Genomic DNA, 22,689 nt, shown 5'->3' on the forward strand with positions numbered 1-22,689 from the left:
CTACAGCCGCAAATACAAACTCAGAATGGTCTGCGTTCGGGAAGGAGTGCTCTTCCCCACCGACCCCCCTGTACTGCAACGCGGCCGTTTCCCTTGCGCGCAGCACGAATTTGTGAATTCCCATCCCGGGTCCCGCGGTCTCCTTCGCGCGCTCCCACGGCCAGCTTTCTCCTTCCCCAGCTCGCGTCTCCGCCGGGGGTTCTCCGGCGCCTGTCAGGAGCTCCCCGGCGGACACGCACCTGGCGTGCTCGCGCCGCGGCCCGGGCTCCGCTTTCACTTTCTGTTCCGGGGTAGGGGAGGCTGGCAGCAGCGGCGCGAGGGCGAGCTGGTCGCGTCGCAGACCCCCCAGGTACAGCGCGCAGGTCCCCAGGGCACCCCTCGGGGAGCGGTCCCGGCAACCTCCGGGTGCCCGCCGGGGAGGCCCGAAGACCCGGGGCACGCGGCGGAGAAGAGCGAGGCGGGGGGACGCCGGGCCGGGGAGAGTCGTGGGACCGGGGCCCGGGTCCGCGGGGAGGCGCTGTGTTTGGCGACCAGCCTAGCCTTGCTCGGGTCCTTCTCGGGCGGGAGAACGCGGGGGGCGCCGGGCCAGTGCGCCTGTTCTGCGCGTTCTCGCGGCCGCGCCACTTCCCGACCGGCTGGAGCCTCCCTCCGGTGCACGCCTCGCCGCTGGGCTCCTGCCAGCCTCCGGATCCCCCCCGTCTCCCCCCCCCCCCCCCCCCCGCCTCGAGAGTGGCGCCAAATGGAGGGGCGGGGAGGACGGCTGGCTCGTTCGGCTAAGGGTACCTTGGGGATAGTTGGCAGAGAAACGAACGTGTCTTTGCATTAACTGCTGGTTGGGCGTGTTGAAGGATCCGAGTCCGTGAATGTCCCCAAGATCAGTTCTTTGCTTGCTTCTCCTGTACTTACTCCCAGCAGTTGTCTTCTCTTCACTCTGGCTCTAGCTGAGTTTTATTCAGATAAAGTTCTACTGTTGGAGCAAATTAAAGTTTTCTCTCTGGGTGCCTTATGTGCCAGGGGGGCCTGCAAGTTAATTTCATGGAAGAAGAAGAAGAGCAGTCACTTCCTTGCCATTTTCCCGGAGGTTCTTTGTGTAGGTCGGGTTCGGTAATAAAAGCTCAGTTTTCTGGCAAATGCCGAGAGTATCTGCTCTCAACTCAGGAGGAAAAACAAGAACAAAAACCTTTAAAAAGTTGGCCAGTGCTTTACTTTTCCCAAGGATTTGGAATTGTGCTGGTACCATAGCCCATTTTCAGGTAGGCTTAAATGAAAAAAATTCTTATTGGTTAAAAAAAGAATATTCAAGTTAATTCAGCATTTTTTGTTTGCCAGCAGTGACAAACCATTACAATGCTTGTTAGTTTCATCATTCAGAAGATTTGGGGAGAAAGTCCGTTACCTCTTGGTGGTAGATTCCATATTGAGGAGTGTTCCATTAAAGGGAAGGCTGAGCTAAGCCAGGATCTGTTGCCTCCGCCTCCTTCGTGCCTGAGAAAAGTCATAATCACGTGACCAAGGCGGACTAAGTAAATTTCCTAAAGTAACTTGAACTCTTCCTGGCTGTGAAGTTAGGTACTCTGTTACCACCTCCTTGACTGGGAGAGATGCTTTATTTAATAAAATCAATGCCAAAGGCAGGTACTTTTTAAAACTGTAAAGATATGCAGTAAAGGGCAGGAACGTCCTTGAAAACTTTTAGCTCTGTGCTCTAAACACGTGTATTCATCTGTCTGCTGGTATTTTTCCTTGGATATCTCAGAGATATCACAAACATATTTTAAAAATGAATCCTCAATTCCCTCTCCTCCCTTTTAGAACTCTCCCACCTCTGGTCTTCTTCTCAGTAAATGGCACCTAGGACTACCCAGATGCTCATTCTAGAAACCTGGCAGCCTTTCTGATGTGTTCTTTCAGTCACCCTGCACTTCCAGTCCACCCCATATGTAGACGCCTGAGTCCATCCATCTGTCTGTCTCTCCCCTCTCCGACCCCCTCCCACTCTCAGAGTACAAGCCACTAGTTTACTTTGACTAGACTCCTTTCTAACCGGTTTCTTGGCCATCCCCCGGCTCCTTTGTTGAGCCATGTAGCTTCTTAAAGTGTGAACTGCATCCTAGGACCTTCTAGTTCAACATCCAGCGGCTACTCATTGCACTTGGGCTGAGAGCCCAATTCCTTAACAAGCCTACAGCGGAGTGGTGGTCCCGCCCGGTCTTCCCCTCCAGGGGCATCTTTCTGCTCTATGCTCTGCCTCAGCTTCCCCAGTCCTCATAACCAGGCCTCTCTACTGCCTCTGTGCCTACAAATACGCTTGCTATCCCTTCTGTCTGAAAACTCACCTTCTTCTTTCCTTAGCTAATTTGAATTTCCTTTAAATCTCAGCTAAAATATCCTTCAAGAACGCCCATTGGAAATCACTCTGCCCTGTTACTCTCTTTCAGGAGGTGTGTGTTTTTAACCACCCTAATTGCGGTTAAAAATTCCTCCCCCCGGGGCGCCTGGGTGGCTCAGTGGATTAAGCCGCTGCCTTCGGCTCAGGTCATGATCTCAGGGTCCTGGGATCGAGCCCCGCATCGGGCTCTCTGCTCCGCGGGGAGCATGCTTCCTCCTCTCTCTGCCTGCCTCTCTGCCTACTTGTGATCTCTCTCTCTGTCAAATAAATAAAAATCTTTAAAAAAAAAAAAAAAAATTCCTCCCCCCACCCCCAAACCCCATAAGCAGTCTGAGGTTACAGACTTACATTGCTAGTGTCCAGCCAAATCCCAGGCACATAACAGGTCCTCAGTAAATATTTGTGGAATGAATGATTGAGAATATTATAACTCAGTCTTTACAACATGCTGTGACAGGTATTATTTTCTCAATTACACATGAAGAGAACGAAACTGGGATTAAATAACCTGTCCAAGGTCACATAGTTGGTGGCAGAACAAGAAAGCAAAACCAGGTTTTCTTTTCTGACTGTAAGTGTAATATGTATTACATATCGGGATAAGTCTTCTGAGATTTATGCCGTATATGTTAGATGTTCCATTGTGGTTTCCTGGCATTCCGTCCTCTTTTGAGACACAGCCATGTTCCCTTTGACTCTGTCTCCTCATGGACTCAACCTTGCAAAGCCCTGGACGTGGGTCCCACTGCCAACTCCTTTAGCAGCCTATAGGCCTGGCTGTCAGCTCAGAACCAGTTGGAATTTTTAGATTTCCTCCTGGACTTGGGAACACTTGGGGACTTCTGGGGTCCCTCTTATGCCTGAGCCTGCCACCTTCATTGTACTGCCTACCTTCTTGGGGGCATGGGCTGCACCCACAAAGCCACTGCCATCAGAAATTCAAAATGGAAGTCCCACACAAGTTCCCTTTATTGCTCATGTCCCAACTTCAAGGGAAATCCATGGTTTTGCCCCTGCCCTAGAATTCTGACTGAGGAAGTAAAAGGGGGAACCCTTTACAATTTTGATGTTTAAACTTCATACTTCTTCAGATCGCTTCGGCTCTCCATGGCTAGAAGCACCCTCTAGTAAGTTCCTACACACACATACGAGAAGAAGAAGCACATGAACAAAAAACCTGTTCTCCCTGTTGAACCTTTAATTCTCTCTTCCCTTTCATCTGGGTGAAGCCTTTTGAACCGAGGTTATGGTGCCTCTGTGCTTGACTGTCACCACTGTGCTGGGATCCTCTCTGTTTGCCTCCAGGTCTGCTCTGTGGGGAGGGGGATGTAGGCACCTTTAGCAGGGGAGCGGGAGGGGGAGTGAGGGTTTGGGAGAGCACATCAGTTATTACCTTGAAGTGGTATTCCTCCACATAGTGTCAAGACTAGGGTTTGGCAAGGATTATCTAGAAGGTTCTCAGATTGGCTTTCTAATAGAATCTCTAGGAAGATTTTTAAAAACGTTGGTGCCCTGAGCTCATGGCCATAGATTTCAGTTTAACCGTTCTAGATAGGGACCCAGGGCCCTGTCATTTTAAAAGCTACCTTGGTAATGTTAATACGCAGCCAGAGTTGAGAACCACTGACATAGAGGTAGAATCCCATGTACCACACTGTAGCATTACTACTTTTCTCATCTGATCTATGTGTTCAGGAGCCCAAGGAGCTTGAAGGAATGGAGGCCACTTACCTGGACTCATCTAACAGATGCATCCTGGCAAACACCCATCAGAGAAGTGTCTTTGTCTAAGAGAGAGAAATGTTTCAGTTCTCAGCCATGGTTGCCAACTCCCTTATAATTCACATTCCTTTTGTGCCTCTAGACCTTTAAAATAAAGTGTCTTTAGGGCGCCTGGGTGGCTCAGTGGGTTAAGCCTCTGCCTTCAGCTCTGGTCATGATCTCAGGGTCCTGGGATCGAGTCCCTGCATCAGGCTCTCTGCTTGGCAGGGAGCCTGTCCTCTCTGTCTGCCTGCCTCTCTGCCTACTTGTGATTTCTGTCTGTCAAATAAATAAATAAAATCTTAAAAAAAAATAAAATAAAGTGTCTTTAATGCCCTCCCTTCATTTCCAAATCCAACCCATCCTTCCAAACCATGCTCCAGTGCTTGTCTTCCGTGAAGGCACCTCAGAGTCTCTGCAGCAACGTCACTCTCTTCTCCCCCAGCAGTATCTGTTAGTATCATTTTTAGAATGCTTCATACTTTATCTGTTGCATTCGACCGTCTGTGTATGAATGCTTTCTGCCTTTCCAGATTTTGAAGTCTTCGATTGTGGGGTTTGTGTCTTGTGTATTATTACCCACCACATAGTAGTCAGCACACTGCCTTGCAGGTAGCAGGCATTCAACATGACTTCTTTTTCTTTTTTAAGATTTTATTTATTTGTTTGACAGACAGAGACCACAAGTAGGCTGAGAGGCAGGCAGAGAGAGAGGAAGAAGCAGGTGCCCCGCGGAGCAGAGAGCCTGATGCGGGGCTCCATCCCAGGACCCTGGGATCATGACCTGAGCCCAAGGCAGAGGCTTTAACCCACTGAGCCACCCAGGTGCCCCCAACATGTCTTTGTTGGATGACTGTAAGAGGGTATCCAGGAGATTGTTATGTTTGACACAAACTATTGCTGTGAAAATCACCATAAACCCTTTAAGTCATCCCTGGCTAAATACATACTAGATGAACTTTTGGCATGACATTTGACAGATATCACTGGTATTAAGGGTTACTGTTAATGGATACCTGTCTCCCCCCACCCCCTGCTACTCAGCGTCTGTGTCTCCTACCTATGCGTCCTGTATGTTACGAATTCTCTATTTGTAAGCCTGGTGGGGAGCCAGACTGTCCTCTACTGACTGCAGCGGCTGTGAAATCCAGATTCTTGCTCTACCCACCTCCCCGACTGGTAGTGTGATACCTTACCTCACCTGAACGAAGTCCTGTCCGGCTGCAGGGGCAGTAGGGACCTCACATCAGCAGTGGCTGCGGCAGCATCCAGCAGCTGGTCCCTGCACAGTAGGGGAGCTTCCTCCAAGGCCCAGGGCCATGGGGCATGGTCACCAGGTCAGTTTCTCTGCTGTGGTTCTGGCTGTCCATCTTGGCCTCTTTCATGCGGCTGGCTTCCCAAGCGTCCTGACAAGTCTGTGACACTTTTGGTGAACTACTTAGTGAGCTCGTTCTATTGCTTTCAACCAAGAACCCTGACAAATAGAGTTCATTTAAACTTGGCGAGCCAAATGATACATTTTAATAGGTGAGAAGATTGTTGCTAACCAGTAACTTCTTTCTAGTATGAATCAATAACATAGGGAAGGTCATTTTGCTTTCAGGTAAAGACCTAGAACTTTTGAAAGTTTGTATCTATATCGGTTAATCCTGGGTAGATACATTGTGAATTTTTGCTGTCTTGGTAATATTTTAGTGATTCAATTTTTTTTGGGGGGGTGCTTTTATATATTTTGCCGCTAGGTAGTTGGAGCAAGAAGATGTTATCTCTGTTCATCAGATGGCCACTGGTAACCATGCCATTTCTACCGTCCTCACTGTTGATTCTCTTAACTGTGTCAACTCCTTCGTGGTGTCAGAGCAGTGACACTACATCTCTGAAAGCTAGCAATGGGACTCCATTCCCTTGGGAGAAAATGCGACTTCCTGAGCACATCATCCCAGTGCATTACGATCTCCTGATCCATGCAAATCTCACCACTCTGACTTTCGAGGGAACCACGGAAATAGAAATCACAGCCAGCCAGCCTACGAGTACCATCATCCTGCATAGTCACCTCCTGCAAATATCTAAGGCCACCCTCAAGAAGAGAGTCGGAGAGAGGCTGTCAGCAGAACCCTTGAGAGTCCTGGAGTACCCGCCTCACGAGCAAATTGCTCTTCTGGCTCCCGAGCCTCTGGCTGTCGGACTCCCGTACACAGTTGTCGTTGACTACTCTGGCAATCTTTCTGAGCATTTGAATGGATTTTATAAAAGCACCTACAGGACCAAGGAAGGGGAAGTGAGGTACTTCTTTCTATTTTTTTTTTTTTAAACTCCAAGTGCTGCCCATGCTATTTCATATTGATTAATTCTTAACTGTCCCTTGATTGTTGAATGTTTTGATTTTGTGTTTCATTTATGTAGCTAAAAATAGCCCATAGATTCTTTTTTTTGTTTTTTGGATCTTATTTTTTTGTTCATTCTATTTTAATCAGTTTTCTTTCCTTCAGCTCTGCCAAAGTACCCATTTGTTTATTTGTTTAGAATTCTGATATATAATAAACATTTTTAATTCTCCTGGCTTAGGATTGGCTCCCTAGAACTGCTATAATGAAGTACCATAGACTGGGTGGCTGAGAACAATAGAAATTTCTGCTCTCTCAGTTCTGGAGGCCAGCAGTCCAAATCCAGGGATCAGTAGGGCTAGGCTCTCTCTACATTTCTGCAAAGAGCCCTTCCCTCCCTCTTTCTAGTCTGTGGAGGCCATCCATTGTTGGCATTCCTTGGCTCCTACAGACATCACTCTGGACTCTGCCTGTTATCCTGTGGCCATTCCCCAAGTTTTCCTTTTCTTTTAAGGACACTAGTCTTACTAGACTAGGCCCAACTTCATGATGACATCTGCAAAGACCTTTTTTCCAAAGTCACCTTCACAGATATGAGGGATTAAGACTTCCACATATGTTTGGAGAACACTGTTTACCCTGTAGAGCCTATTAGAAGAAATTTTTTTTCTTAGTTGAAGCTTTTTTAAGGATCCTCATCTGCCTTGCTTTTGTTCTGTTTTTAAGGAGGCAATCTATTTGGGGGGAGTTTATGCTGAATTTTATTTATTATTTTTTAATGTGTTTATTTGAGAGAGAGAGAGAGAACTGGAGGAGGGGAGGGGCAGAGGGAGATAGAGAAGCAGCCTCCCGAGCAGGGAGCTGGGCATGGGCCTCCATCCCATGACTCTGAGATCATGACCTGAGCCAAAGGCAGACCCTCAACCCACTAAGCCACCCAAGCACCCCATGCTGTATTTTAAAATCAAATTTTAGGGATGCCTGGGTGGCTCAGTTGGTTAAGCTGCTGCTTTCAGCGGTCATAATCCCAAGTTCTGGGATCAAGCCCCACATCAGATTCCTTGCTGAGCAGGGAGTCTGGTTCTCCCTCTGTCTGCCATTCTCCCTGCTTATGCTCACTCTTTCCTTCTCTCTCCCTCTCTCCCCCTCTCTCTCTGCATCAAATAAATAAATAAAAATCTTTAAAAATAAAGTAAAATTTTGTTAGTAGGTTATACTCACTTATTTTCCTTTTTTTAAAAAAAGATTTTATTTATTTATTTGGAAGACAGAGATCACAAGTAGGCAGAGAGGCAGGCAGAGAGAGAGGGAGAAGTAGTCTCCCTGCTGAGCAGAGAGCCCAATGTGGGGCTCGATCCCAGGACCCTGAGATCAATGACCTGAGCCAGAGGCAGAGACTTAACCCACTGAGCCACCCAGGTGCCCCTATACTCACTTATTTTTCTGATTCCATATTATTCTTTTGAAGTTAAAAAAAAAGCCAGATGCTACCCAAAATAATTTTTTAGAAAGTAAATTTTTCCCTATAAAAGCCCCTAAAGATAATTACTACTTTTATTTTAGGAATCATCCTTCCAGACTTCTCTCTGGGTATGGATATACATTATATAGATATAAATGGAGTTATATTTTCCATCTTATAAGGGATCTTATTTTGATATGTTGAGAAGATGTCTCATATGAATATCTATCACTGTACATTATTTTAATGAGTTTTTAAATGTATGTGCTCTGATTTAACTCATAACCCATTCACAGAGATTAGGTTGTTTCCACCCTTTCAGCAACAGCAATAGCTTTGTTAATCATTTCCTTAGACATAAAATTGCTAAGTTGAAGGGTTTACAATCTTTTGATATCCCTTGCCATATTCCTCATCTGTAGCCAGTACCATATGTGGGCAGTCTTTTTAGAGCCAAAAGGCCAATAGATATGTCCCTGTAACTTACACTTCATTGATTATTAGGGAAATTGAGCAGGTTTTGATAAGTTTATTGACTATTTGTAGGATCTTCTTCTGCGAGTTGCCTGTTTATGACCTGTACCTGCTATTCCCCTTGGTTGCTGGCATAATGTTACTCATTTTTTTTAAAAGATTTTATTTATTTATTTGGAAGACAGAGATCACAAGTAGGCAGAGAGACAGGCAGAGGGAGAGGAAGGGAAGCAGGCTCCCTGCTGAGCAGAGAGGCAGATGTGGGGCTCCATCCCAGGACCCTGAGATCATGACCTGAGCCAAAGGCAGAGGCTTTAACCCACTGAGCCACCCAGGCGCCCCATGTTACTCATTTTTAAGTGTTCATTCTCTGTCAAGGCTATTAACCCTTTTTGTCAAATAGCTTTCAATCCTTTTTCCCAGTTTTTTGCTTGCCTTTTTACTTAGTTTATGATAACTTTTGTTCTATGAAAGATTTTTTTTTCAGTAGTAAAATCCATAATCTTATGGTATCTCTAGGAATTAAAAACCAAACACACATCTCTTTTAGAGTCCCTGGTGCTTTATGCTGTACTTTTATTTCACTCCCCATAATTTTAGAGTACTGGCATCAACACACTTTGAACCCACCGCAGCCAGAATGGCCTTTCCCTGCTTTGATGAACCTGCCTTCAAAGCGAATTTTTCAGTCAAGATCAGAAGGGAGCCAAGACACCTCGCCATCTCCAATATGCCACTGGTGAGTCTGAATGCCTGTGCGTCTGCTCACAGGAAAACTCTGTCAACATGCTGTCACTTGCATTACCCCAGGGACAGTTAATATTCAGGTCATCTGTGTTATTTGTTTTCTTGCATGACAGCTAACTTTTCTTTCTTCATTTCCAATCCGTGCTTTTGTTTCAGGCAATAATTTTTCTGTAGTCGGAGAAAAAAAATTGTCCCTAAAAATATGGAAGATCTCAGTCCAAGAGGCATTCCAAGTCCCTGGTAGGGCAGGAGGGACACTGTAAGGGACTCAGGTCCAGTTTAAATGAGAGTGCCCTTCCCAAAGAACTTTCCCCTTCCTCTTCTCATATGATCTTATCAAGGACACACTTGGTCACATAAGGCTATATTTCTCATATGTAGTTCTCTATAATTTCTATATCGGATATACTAATAGTAACCATATGATTTGTAACTATATGAAATTGAGTGAACAGAAAAGTAATCTTATCTAAATATTATGATACAGAAGGTAAGTAGTGAGAGATAGCTCAGTTCCCTTTAAAGAGACCATTATCCTTCAATTCCAAAGCAAACGTGGACAGCGTCCCATCTGATTTTCAAAAGTGGTGAGAAAATGGCTGTGCCGAATGAATGTAACTACTCAGTACGTGCCACAGATTGATGATTCTAGCGGCTTAGAACAACTCATCTGCTGAGCTCTCAGCCTGCAAGAGCTGCGGATCATCTCGTGAAACACACAGCCTGTGTTCGGGGAGCTTGCTGTGGATGAGACTTAGGTGGAAGACACTTTGCCCAGAGTCTTTTTTTTTTTTAATTTTATTTATTTATTTGACAGAGAGATCACAAGTAGATAGAAAGGCAGGCAGAGAGAGAGAAGCAGGCTCCCCGCTGAGCAGAGAGCCCGATGCGGGACTCGATCCCAGGACCCTGAGATCATGACCTGAGCAGAAGGCAGCGGCTTAACCCACTGAGCCACCCAGGCGCCCTCCCCAGAGTCTTAAAGGGTGTCCCAGCTCAACCCCGTGATCACCAGGGAGGCCGAATCTTAGCGTGGGGGCTCTGAGAGCCACAGCCAGCCTCTAGGACCTGCAACACTTAAAACTCTACACACCACCAGCCACCTCCTTCCCCCCACCACCCCCCAGCACTGAATACCTTAAAAATCCTTTCTGCAAACAAGATTCTCCCAGGCCCCCCTCAGAAGGCCATGCTCTTTGAAAAGTGCTCTTCAGCAGATCTCTACCAGCTAAGAACTTCTGTCTACTCCACCCACATTTGTAGGTGAAGAAAACAAGAAACAATTATGTTGTTTTCCTGATATAAATTTGAGATCGAGAACATGCCTGTTCCAATTATCCTTCCATTCCTCAATATTACGACATTGCTCCCAGGCTTGTGAGTTCTCTAATTAGAGAATCAATCACAGCTTTGGGAGAATAAAGAACAGGGGAGGATGAAATCAAGGGGGAGACTGATGACCAAAAAAACACCGATAGAGAAGCTCGTAGGTTTGCAGGGTGAAGGCTGGGAGCTCCTAAGACTTCACAAAGATACCATGGATATCTGGGACCTGTTTGTTCAGGAAAGGAAAGTCTCTCATGTGATCTGTCTGGCCTCTTGGACAGGAAAGCCCGCCCACTGGCAGAAATCTTACAGGACTAGCCTGAAATCAGGCTGCCGACCCGGAATTCGGGGAAGGACAGTGGAGTCTCCAACTACCTCTTCGGCGGCTGGAAAAGCAAAAGTGAATTGAAGTGTATAGGCAGCAGGCAGGATTTCATCCCATTTAAAGTTGAATAAATCAACTTCCTTTCCTAGTAAATAGCGTAACTTCAGGAATGAACATTTTGGTTATGGGTGGGTAGAAGGCACTTGAAAAGGTAAGTTGGAGTTTTTCAAGAGTAAATCTAGGTCTGCTCTCAGAGTCAAGGGAGCACAGAGTGACCAGCAGACACCAGGACTGGTGGGGGTGGTGGGTATTATGAAGAAGGATGAGGGCACAGAAATGGAGGTGGAAATAAGATTCCAGGGAAAATGTGTTAACGTGGAATTCGCAGGCTCCCTCTCTTACTCTCCTCCTCCGGGGCCCTGTCCCAGCCCAGTGCTTGGTGTTTCCTGATGTATTAGGCTTTCCCTTTGGGGAGCACACCTCTTAGACTGTCCTTCCACCACCCCCACCGCACTACGAGGCGTCTCCCTGATTGCACCTAAAGCAGATTCCAGTGAACCAAATCCGAGTTTGGAGGAAGCTTGGCCGCGTCAGGCCCAGGCATGGGTTACTTTCAGTTTTGTAGGAAAATAGAAGCTCTTTTTTAAATTGTTCATGGTTACATGTTTGCCCACTGTAGAAACCAAACTAGACAGTGTGTTTCCAGATAATCCTTATACCTGTATTTAAGGTCTACGTCTTGGCAAAACCAACAATCTCAGTTTGGCTTCCTCCCATTCATATTATCATCCTCATGTACCAAATATGGGCCAATTTGCAACCATCTGGGGCACTGAAAATATAGTGACGAGAGTGGCACAACTCTGTGACTATAATTAAAAAAAAACCACTCAACTGTATACTTTAAAACAGTGAATTTTATGGTGTGTGAATTATATCTCATTAAAATTTGAGTAGAATGGCCTTAATCTCGAAATTACAATCAGATATTGGAAAGAGAAATTTTAAAATAATTATACAAATGTTATGCTGTATACTTTGAATATTATGTCTGGTGTCTAGGAAATTTCTCTTTATCAGATATTTTCAATGTATTGATAATTGGATTATTTGATGATTTCAGTTATTGGGATTTTAGGTTAAATCTGTGACTGTTGCTGAAGGACTCCTAGAAGACCATTTTGATGTCACTGTGAAGATGAGCACCTACCTGGTGGCCTTCATTATTTCAGATTTTAAGTCTATTAGCAAGATGACCAAGAGCGGAGTCAAGGTGAGCCCTGGGATTGTCAGATTGTCACACAGGGTGACCAAGTTGTCCTTGCCTGCCTGAGACTGTCCTAGTTTTAAAACTGGAAGTCCCACACCCCTGAATCTTGGGCAAAAACCGGGGTGGTTGGCATCTTCTTGTCACAGATGCTGGTATTTACAATGAGGTTCTAATCACAAAAACGTGGAGAGGTTTGGCCTGGCCTGGGTCATGGTCCTGGCTCCACCATTTACTGGTTTTCTGACCTTGACCATGCTCCCTTTGGAACTTAGTTTATGCTTTTTCAAAATGTGTAATTTGGACTAGATCTTGCAGGGGTTTCTGAAGTTGTTTCTGGCTATCACTTTCTGCAGTTGGGAAGTAAATGTCATTGACCGTCTGAACAGAAGATTCTGGCTTTGAGAAGGAAGTAGAATAGTCGGCTTAAAGTATTACATGGCTCTGGAGAGAGCATTTGTGCCAGAGAATACTGGAATACTAAAGAGAATATCTTGTCTCAAGGACCACTTACCCCTTTTCTGGGTACCATTGTGTAGTGAACAACCTGTTCAACTGTACGCTGGGCTCTGAATGCAAATAATTTTTTTTTTCTGGAGGGGAGGGATTTAATTTGAAGATACCTCATTTATTTGTGCTGGTTTTCACTGAACCTGAACAGGTAGGACTGATGAATAATCTTTTGTTCCCCTAGTGGTTCTTATTCTGGTAGAGATATTTCTACTTACTTGGAGATTTGAAGGTGATGCTTGAGACTTGGATGTAAGGACCAATCTAAATTCAGCAGGGAAACTATCAGCAAAAACACCCACCCACTGAATTGCCTACTTTGGGGAGTCCTTTCTGAAAGATTTTTTTTTTTTAATAATGTCTCTTCCATGCTGTGATATTGTGATTTAGGATAAGAAATACATATGTGTGGTCTTTGTCCCAGTCCCTACCTAGCATGGAGCTCTTAAAACATTAGGAATTTTTATACCAGCTAGAAAGGTGTCTCTAGTTAGGTTAATGAGATGACTTGTGGAAAGCACATAGGGAACCTGGCGGGGGGGGGGGGGGGGGTGGCGGTGGCGGTGCTGGTTGCCAGAGAACCAGCCATGTGATTGGAGGGTTGGAACTTTCAGTCCTGCCCCCTTGACCTCCAGGGCGTGGAGAAGGGCTGGCGTTTGAGTTTAGTTACCAAGGGCTACTGACCTTATTAGTCATGCCTGTGTAATGAAGCCACCATAAAAACCGCAGAGGACATTTCAGAGAGCTTCTGGGTCAGTGCGAGTGTGGAGATTCAGCGGGAGCAACCTGCCTGGAGATGGCACGGCAGCTCTTTGCCTTTTTGTACACCTTGTCCTGTGCAGCTCTTCCGTCTAGCTGTTCCTGAGTCATGTCCTTTTATACAGAATAAAAGATTTCTCTCATCTTGGAAATTAATCACACCTAAAGAGACGGTCATTGCACCTTCCAAACGAGAGCCTGTTGGTCAGAAGCACAGATGGTAGCCAGGACTTGTGAATATTCATCCGCTGAAGGGGAAGTGGGAGCAGTTTGTAAGACTCGGCCTGTATGTTGTGGGATCTGGTGCTCTCTCTGGGTCGTGTTGGAATCAAGTTGAATTGTGGGTACACCCAAGCAGCATTGCAGAACGGCTTAGAGATGTGGGATTAGCCCACACACACATTGGAATTGGGGCCCAGAAGTCCTTTTACATATTCGTATTTTCAGGCCTTTTATTTCTTTAAACACATTAAACGTACATTTTATATTCTAGTAACTGTCCTGCCTCAAGTCTTTGTGTGTCTGGTTCTGTGGCTTTTTGTTTCTGCTGGTTCTTGCTTATGGTGTCTAGTTCCCTTGTGTATATTGAATTTACACTGCCTGAGTTGAAGGTGGATTCTTCCAGAGAGAATTTGTTTGCTCCTGTCAGGTGACTGGGAGCACTTATGAACCCATGAACCACTTTGTTTCAAACTATTGGCTTCAGATTTTTTTTTTTAAGATTTTATTCATTTATTTGAGAGAGGGAGAATGAGAGCGAGCATGAGAAGAGGGAGGGTCAGAGGGAGAAGCAGACTCCCTGCCAAGCAGAGAGCCCGATGTGGGACTCAATCCCGGGACTCCAGGATCACCACCTGAGCCGAAGGCAGTCACTTAACCAAGTGAGCCACGCAGGTGCCCCTGGCTTCAGATTTTTGAGCCACCTGGTTTGTGTGAGCCCAGCTGCTAACCAGCATGAAGATGAACTTTTACTGATTCTCTTAGGATTTCGGTCGACTTCCCCCATATAGCACGAAGACTTGAATAGGCATTTTTTTCTCCTTACAGTCTCCTTGAGGAAGGGGGAAGCTATTTTTAGTTTACAGCAAGGATGTGGTCCTTGAGGGTCCAGCTTTGTGCCTGGTACATCTTCTCTTGGGCTTCCCAGCCTGGGCAGGCTCTGAACTTGGTCTCCTGCCCCTGAGACCTTCAATGCTGGGAAAACTCCACCTGCATTAGGTTAGTGTCCTCAGGACAAAAGCTGCCTGCAGTCCTCTGCTGTCTACGGAGGGTCCTACCCTTACCTCGTTTCTGGCATCTAAGTTTTCTTTGATGTCATAAGAACATCTAAGAAGAAATTTTTGTATATGTTAGCCAGCATGTTGTAGTTTTCAGAAGGGGAGTTGATTAGAAACCGCACTAAGACAAGAACTAGAACTGCTACTTCTCTTATTGGCAACCATATTGCAGAAGATGAAGGCTTTCATGTCCATCTTCCACACAGTTGTGGAGAGAAGCCACGAGAGCATTTGAAAAGCTAACGAGCTTTCTTTCTCTTCAGGTTTCTATATATGCTGCACCAGACAAGATACATCAGGCAGATTATGCCCTGGATACCGCAGTGACTCTTCTGGAATTTTACGAGGATTATTTCAGCATTCCATACCCCTTACCCAAACAAGGTAAAGATTTTGCACAGTTTTTGCAAATGGTGGCATTGAATGATGTCAGCTATGGATTATAGCCTCCTAATTGGTATTCCCGTGATTATCGCAGTAGCCCTTCAGGTCCTTAAACTCTGGCAGGTGTCAGCCATCAGGCTGGTCCTTCTGAGCCCTAATCTCTACAGTAAATTTCTAATTAGAGCAGAAGCAGATCTTGATTAGGTTCTGAGGCACAGGTCATGGTCATTTTACCTTCTGACTTGAAAGATAAACCCGACTGGGCAGAGAGTAAAAGGCAGAAGCTGTATTTCTCTCTGTTTTGTTTTTTTTTCCAGGATTGGCACATACTTGGGAGGAATACAGAGGGTGCTCAAAAAATTTTTCTTAACAAATTTATAGTGTAAAGAAAATCTGCGTTTTCCTTCTTAAATGGGCTCTTAAGACCATTGTGTGTTAGAGACTTTAGGTGAACCGGAGCCTGGGATGTCCCAAGTCTAGTGGATTACTGAGGAATTTGTTACTATTCAATCCCCAAACTCCTTGTCAGACAGCTGGAAAGGGAGTCAGGAGGCCTGGGGCCCACATCTAACTTGGTCATGCAGCGGCAGAGCAATTCAGTGAACCACAGGGCCTCTTTTTCTCGGTTGTGAAAAGTTCTTCCAGCCTAGAATAGGATTCTGCACAACCAGCCTGGCTTTTCTTGGGATCCCTACACCCTTCTGTTCTGAATGTTAGTGTGTACGGGCGAGGTCTCGTTTAGAGGCTGGTAACAGATTTTTGTGTCCTTCCCGAGATCTTGCTGCGATTCCTGACTTTGAGAGTGGTGCTATGGAGAACTGGGGACTGACCACATACAGAGAATCGATTCTCTTGTTCGACGCTGAGACGTCTTCGGCATCAGATAAGCTTGGCATTACGATGACGGTGTCGCATGAACTTGCCCACCAGGTACACAGTTAATCATGCTTTTAGAAATTGTGGTGAAGCTACATCCATATTGCTTTTATGGGACAGAAGAGACTATTCATACTGACATATGAAATGGATCCATTCTTTTCCTATGGAAAAAAGGCAAAGTGAAAATGGGAGCTCTTTCATGCGTTAGGTAGCGTGTTTTAAAATGAACATGGAAAGGTTTTTCCTTTTACTTTGAGAAAATATTCTGTAAATGTTGCCCGTATACTGGCATCACACATGTGAACTCTTTCCTCCTGAATACCTCATGTTTATAGCTGTGTAGATAATCCGATCTCCCTAGAAATGTATGAATATTTACTGTTTTCCTTTTAGTGGTTTGGGAACCTCGTCACCATGGAATGGTGGAATGATCTTTGGTTAAATGAAGGATTTGCCAAGTTTATGGAGTTTGTGTCAGTCAGCGTGACTCATCCTGAACTGAAAGTTGTGAGTATTTACTTTTTAACAGGTTGATCTGTTTTATTCAGCACTGTTGGAAAATACTGATCCTCAGTGATAGAACTCCTAGACCTATTAACTCCTTGATAGTTGAGATAGGAATCAGGTTCACTACCAGGCGTGATAGTGAACTTAAAAGGTATCACAAAGGCTTATTTCCAGACTGGTTTGCTTATTTCCAAATCTGTGATTGTTAGGAAATGAAGTTAAATCTTATCCTCCTTTAATATCAAAGAAATAGAAGTAATGACACCCTATCTGTTGCATATCATTTCCTCGACTTTCCGGTTGCTCACTGAAGGATTATCAAGTACAGATCACTGTTACTTCAGTAGGATGCTACTTGTCAAATCGGATAGGATCCCATTTGCTTTAGGTAACTGCGGGTTTGTTTATATATAAGCCTGTACTCAGGAGTCACAAACTAAATGCTTTGGAACCTTTATGTGTTTATTTTAAAAATCAGGTATTTAATTTCTGAAAATCACATGCAGTAAAGTTAGAAATAAACTTCCTTTATGTAAAAACAAAAAAACTTCAAATAGTCCTTTGCCTTACTATAATTTTGAGTTAAGCATATATCAACTTCCCGTTTTCATCAATACACATTATTTATTTATAGTTATAATGTCCGTATAACTGTTACACTACAATGGATCATAAATATTTTCCCATTTCCACGTAACCCTTACTAATAAAAATGATTCTGTGTGTATATTATCCTATTGGGTAATATGACCTAAGAAATCAGATTACACTTTGAGTTTGTTATCCGTTTTTTTTTAATTTTTTACTGCATGGTTTAAATCTAAATTTCTTTGCTTTAAAATATGATTGGAGATGTTGCAGTCACTACACACTTTAGTTATTTTGATTCTATTTGGCTACAGGCCTCATGGTTTTTTTTTTTAAGAGAAAATGGTCTTCTAAAGCAATAGGTATTTTAAGAGAAACAAATTCTAAAATGTTAACCTAAAATCATTTCTTGGGAGCACTTTAGCAATGACAATTCTAGTGTATTTTGTAAACTCTATAAATACGGAAGAGGTTTGGGCCAGAAATTCGAAGTATAAACCTTTACTCCAGACCAAACATTAGTCCTTTCATATTTATTATCTAAGGTAGAAGTCACATGGGTGATGTTGTCTCTGTGTCGACAGGAAGATTATTTCTTCGGCAAGTGTTTTAATGTGATGGAGGTTGATGCATTAAATTCCTCACACCCTGTGTCAACACCTGTGGTGAAACCTGCTCAGATTCGGGAGATGTTTGATGAAGTTTCTTATGAAAAGGTAAAAATGGATAATAAGGGGACATTTTGGATACCAAACTGCTAAAGACTTGGATGGAAGGATGATAGATAGGATTGTGGGGTGGCTTTCCCTTCTTAAGGAACAACCCAGGTTGAATGCCTTCTATGCTGCTCTATGCTGGCTGGAGTTCACTTTTGAAGACCCAACGCAGTTTGATCGGTAATCCTGAAGAGAAACTTCGAGTTGGTTTCTCCCTCAACAAATGGGTCTTGACTGAGCCTCACCTTTGTACCAGGCAGACAGTCCTGCCTCCCGTAGCTTGCCTTTCAGTGCCTTCAGAAATGGTTGGTATTGTTGAACTGCAAAATACTGTCCTATACGATGTGTTTAATAACAGAACTGGAAACGGTTGCTAACATTTAGTGGGAGATCTTATATAACAGTCTTCACCTGGCTTCTCTGGACAAGGGAAAGGGAAGGATTCTAGTCGCAGTGGTCACACGGGGCCTGTGTATTGCCCTCAGGAATACAAGCCAGAGCTAAAGTCTGAGTCCCTGCTTCGTGAGATCAAGCTTCTGCTTTCCCAATTCTCTTCCCATTCCCAGCCATTCTGCTGTCTTCAACAAGGCAGAGAATGTCATTTATCCTGGTACTTGGCCGATTTATTTGTAGTAAACAGAACATCTTCGATGTTTTCATCAGCAGTATAGGGGAGATAAAATCAGACCTACAGAGGCCTTGCTCAGTGGAACAGATGAGAGCCCAGAAATAAACCCAAACCTACATGGTCAATTTATTTGTGTCTTCAGAGGGAGCCACCGTCATGGCGTGGAGAGGAAAAGACTCTTCACCCAGGAATACTGGTTCCCGAGGCACTCTCTTGCTCCTTTTCCCTGCATTTCTCTGGCCCTCTCTGCTCCAGGATGCCTGCCCTCCTCTGTTCCTTAACCGGGACCTCTGTTTCCATCTCCTATTGTAGCTACTTTCCCCCACTGCTGGGCTGGAGTGGCCCCAGGGAAGGCAGGAGGTGGTGCCAAGTGTTGGTTCTGCACCACTGTCCGCTGACCTGGGGATAATGGCGGCTGGCCAGTGGTGGTCATTTGCCCTGTGGGGAGGCTTGGTTGCTGTTAGAAAATGATGGCACTAGGGGGCGAAGAAGAGAACCAGTCCTGTTCGGTCCCCTGCCTAAACAGGTCCAGGTTAACCCACTTTTTCTGTAAACGCACTTTCTTTAATTGTGTCACAAATCACAGACTTTGAAAATGTTACCGCGATTGCATTTTGAAAGAGTTCTTCCAGACTAAAAGTGTGACAGCAGATCAGATGATGATTCAACTTAACGATTACCCACGTTGTCTTTTCAGGGAGCTTGTATTCTGAATATGCTAAGGGATTATATCAGTGCCGACGCATTTAAAAGTGGTATTGTACAGTACCTCCAGAAGTATAGCTACAAAAACACAAGAAATGAGGACCTGTGGAATAGTATAGCAAATGTGAGTATGGTTTGGTTTAGTCTCTGCTTTGGGGATTACCAGGCTTATTACCATGTTTTGTTTGTTTTGTTTTGTTTCCTACACCCTGTTAATCCCTCTGAGAAGAATCCTGAGTGTTTTCTAGAGAACCGGGAATAACACATTTGGTTTTGGTTTTTAGATTTGCCCTACAGATGGCTCAGAAAGGATGGATGGCTTTTGCTCCAGGGGTCCTCATTCATCTTCAACCTCAGTAAGTTCTTGCAGCTGTGTGTGGCACCCCAAAACACATGTGTTTACTCCGTGTTCTTTGAAGGAAGCCTCGGGGCCAACCTCTCTGAGGTCCCTCATTCTATCACTGTAACTCCACATAAGACTGTGGTTAGGGGCACCTGGGTGGTTCAGTGGGTTAAAGCCTCTGCCTTTGGCTCAAGTCATGATCCCAGGGTCCTCGGATCGAGCCCCACTTCGGGCTCTCTGCTCAGCGGGGAGCCTGCTTCCTCCTCTCTCTGTGCCCGCCTCTCTGCCTACTTGTGATCTCTGTCAAATAAATAAATAAAATCTTAAAAAAAAAAAAAAAAGACTGGTTAAACTGTAGCAGACTGACAGGCTTTTTACAGTTTCCCTGAAAAGCTGTCTACACAAGGGAGTGGCATCGCATTCTTGGAAAACGCGTATCACTGGTACTAATTTGTTCAGCTTCGTTCTCTGGAAAGCAGTGACTTTATGACCTGTTCCTGGGGTAGACCGGGGCTGTGTCAGTCAGCCCATGTGGGTCACTTCCATAGCTCTTCATTCGTGAAAAAACAATGAGGGCAGCGGGCAGCCTTGAGTGCTTAAGCATCAGGCACGAGCTGAGCATTTGACTCCTTTGCGTCTCAGAGTGAACCTGTGAGCTTAACTGATGGGGATGTGAAATCCAAAAGCATATGTTGGGTCAGCTGCAGAGTGGGGATTTGAATTTAGATCTAATTCATGCTTTTAACTGCTAAGCTATAAAGAATTCATAATGTTTGAATCCCAAAACCACGTGAGTCTGTTTATCTGGACTCGTGGAGTATTTTCATAGGAAGTGGAAGTTGAGGCAGCTTCAAGAGAGGCAGCTACATTTTATTCACCCTATTGTCATTTTTGAGGGCTTTATGGCTTTTAGAGACCGCTTTTCTCTGTGATTTTTAGATTTGTTATACAGTATGTTTTATCGTTTGGCTCTTAAATATCCTTAGAAGCTTTTTTAGTATCTAAGAATATATCGGCTTTTAAGACAGCTGAATGTGGACCGTCTTGATGTTAGCACTTGGGAAGGACAGGCTAGTGGCTGAACGTTTTCTCCCACCTTGCCTGTCTGAGCCAGCGTCGTTACATGGTTGTTGAACGCCTGACCCTTGGTCTCCCTTCCCGACCTTCATTCATTCATTTGCCTGCTGGGGGGGGCAGGGTGCCAAGCCCAAGGGATGCCCGGTAGAACCAGATACAGTACCTGCTGGTGAGCCGAGACCTACACGGGTAGAGGAAGAGAATGGAAAGGCAGGCAGTCAGTGCTCTGGTGGGAATGCCATTGCAGGACACAGTGTGGGGAAGGAAGGAGGTGAAGGGGTGAGGAAAAGCTTCGAGGGACTTGTCAACAGGTCTTAGCCCAGGAGCGCAAGCCTGGGTTCTCCGTTAGCGTCGAGCGAGTGGTCACGTCTCTGTTTTCTGTCTACCTCAGCACTGGCGACAGGAAGGCATTGATGTAAAAACCATGATGAACACGTGGACGCTGCAGAAGGGCTTTCCCCTGATAACTGTAACGGTGAGAGGGAGGAATGTGCACATGAGGCAGGAGCACTACACCAAAGGACCCGAGGACGCGGCAGAAACTGGGTAATGTTCAGAGCGCAAGGCTCGGGTTGTTGCCTCGGGAACGCCTGCCTCATGCGACAAAAATTCATTTTTCAGAGTGTTCTTGTCTTGACCGCTAAAATATTTCAACTAAATCTCTGTATCCTATGAAGTCAAGTTACACGCCACCACCTTCCCAAGAGGATAAATGTGGCTTTCAACCTTGGTTCTTCTCAGTAAAGCTGATAATGTATCATCATTTTAACATTGCCATGTCCTGTAGTTTGATGGGCTGGTAATTCCGGTTTCTGACTGGAAACGAGCTCTACACGAAGCAACTGCCCCTAAATGCCGATAGTGCCTGGCGTTTGGGTTGGAGTCGAGGATATAGACATGCAGGTGGTGTCTGGGGAGTGGGGGGACTGCGTTGGTTTTTGGAAGTCTGCGTTAGATCCCGGAGCCTGTTTGTCAGATTTACGACTTCAGAAGAGCATCCCTGGAAAGCAGATCGTGCACCTTGACCGACCCAAATGGACAGTACTTCAATTTGTTTTGAAATAATTTCAGACTTAGAGGAGTTGTAAGAAGAGCACAAAGAATTCTCATGTATTTGCCCAGATTCACATATATGTTAACTTTTTACTACATTTACTTTATCATTCTCTCTCTCCCCCTCCCTCCCCTTCTCTCCCATCTCTTTATATATAACATGAAATACATGTATAAAATGTAAAATAGAACCTTTCCATGTATAATCCAAAATATCAGTTAAAAATACACTTTTTAGGGCACCTGGGTGGCTCAGTTGGTTAAGCGACTGCCCTCGGCTCAGGTCATGATCTTTGAGTCCCAGGATCAAGTCCCACATTGGGCTTCCTGCTCAGGGGTGTCTGCTTCTCCCTCTGACCCTACCTGCTCTCCTATTCTCTCTCTTTCAAATAAATAAAAAATTAAAGAATACTCTTTACCTTTTTATATGTTCTCTACATAGCATATATATTATTCATATATATTATTGAAGTATAATTGACAAACAGTATCCCACTTCATATATATGTCATACTGATTCAATATATTTTTACATTGCAAAATACCAATAAGTCTTATTACCATCTGTCACTAAAGAAAATTATTACAGTATTATTGGGGCTCCTGGGTAGCTCAGTGGTTTAAGCCTCTGCCTTCGGCTCAGGTCATGATCTCAGGGTCCTGGGATTGAGCTCCAGGTCGGGCTCTCTGCTCCGTGCGGAGTCCGCTTACCCCCTCTCTGCCTGCCTCTCTGCCTACTTGTGATCTCTCTCTCTGTCAAAAAATAAGTAAAATCTTTTAAAAGAAAAAGGAAAATTATTACAGTATTGACTGTATTCCTTATGCTATACATTATATCCCATGACTTACTTATTTTAAAACTGAAATTTGTATCTCTTAACCTCCTTTACCTACTTCCCTCCCCCCACCCTGCACCACCCCCCACAACCAAGAGTTTGTTTCCTTTATCTATGAGTCTTTGTTTTGTTTTGTATCTGATTACACATAGTGGGAGAACCTACAGTACTTGTTTTTATCTGTAGGAATTCTTTCAGGTAGCATAATATCCTTTAGGCCCATCTCTGCTGTTACAAATGGGAAGATTTCATTCTTTTTTATGGCTAACACTCTTATTGTGTGTGTATGTACATATGTGTATATATACATCTTTTTATCCCCTTATCCCCGGACACTTAGGTGACTTCT

At 44.7% G+C, this 22,689-nt stretch overlaps 1 protein-coding gene across 2 annotated transcripts in view; it reads left to right on the top strand.

The window, feature by feature from the left end:
* The first annotated feature begins 260 nt into the window (after window positions 1-260).
* Window positions 261-22,689, top strand: part of ERAP1 (endoplasmic reticulum aminopeptidase 1) — a 40,694-nt gene continuing 18,265 nt past the window's right edge. Inside the window, exons 1-11 of one of the 2 annotated variants that reach the window (XM_045999842.1) lie at window positions 261-349; window positions 5,897-6,436; window positions 9,014-9,152; window positions 11,950-12,084; window positions 14,888-15,008; window positions 15,784-15,938; window positions 16,281-16,394; window positions 17,567-17,698; window positions 19,024-19,155; window positions 19,316-19,387; window positions 20,843-20,997. In XM_045999842.1, coding sequence (XP_045855798.1) covers window positions 5,910-6,436; window positions 9,014-9,152; window positions 11,950-12,084; window positions 14,888-15,008; window positions 15,784-15,938; window positions 16,281-16,394; window positions 17,567-17,698; window positions 19,024-19,155; window positions 19,316-19,387; window positions 20,843-20,997 — 1,682 coding nt within the window. In that variant the 5' untranslated portion in view covers window positions 261-349; window positions 5,897-5,909. Of the gene's footprint in view, window positions 350-5,892; window positions 6,437-9,013; window positions 9,153-11,949; window positions 12,085-14,887; window positions 15,009-15,783; window positions 15,939-16,280; window positions 16,395-17,566; window positions 17,699-19,023; window positions 19,156-19,315; window positions 19,388-20,842; window positions 20,998-22,689 lie in introns of both variants that reach the window. The other variant, XM_045999841.1, reaches the window with a different exon arrangement.

The sequence above is a fragment of the Meles meles genome, chromosome 3 (genome assembly GCF_922984935.1).
Source record: "Meles meles chromosome 3, mMelMel3.1 paternal haplotype, whole genome shotgun sequence".
Lineage (NCBI taxonomy): Eukaryota > Metazoa > Chordata > Mammalia > Carnivora > Mustelidae > Meles > Meles meles.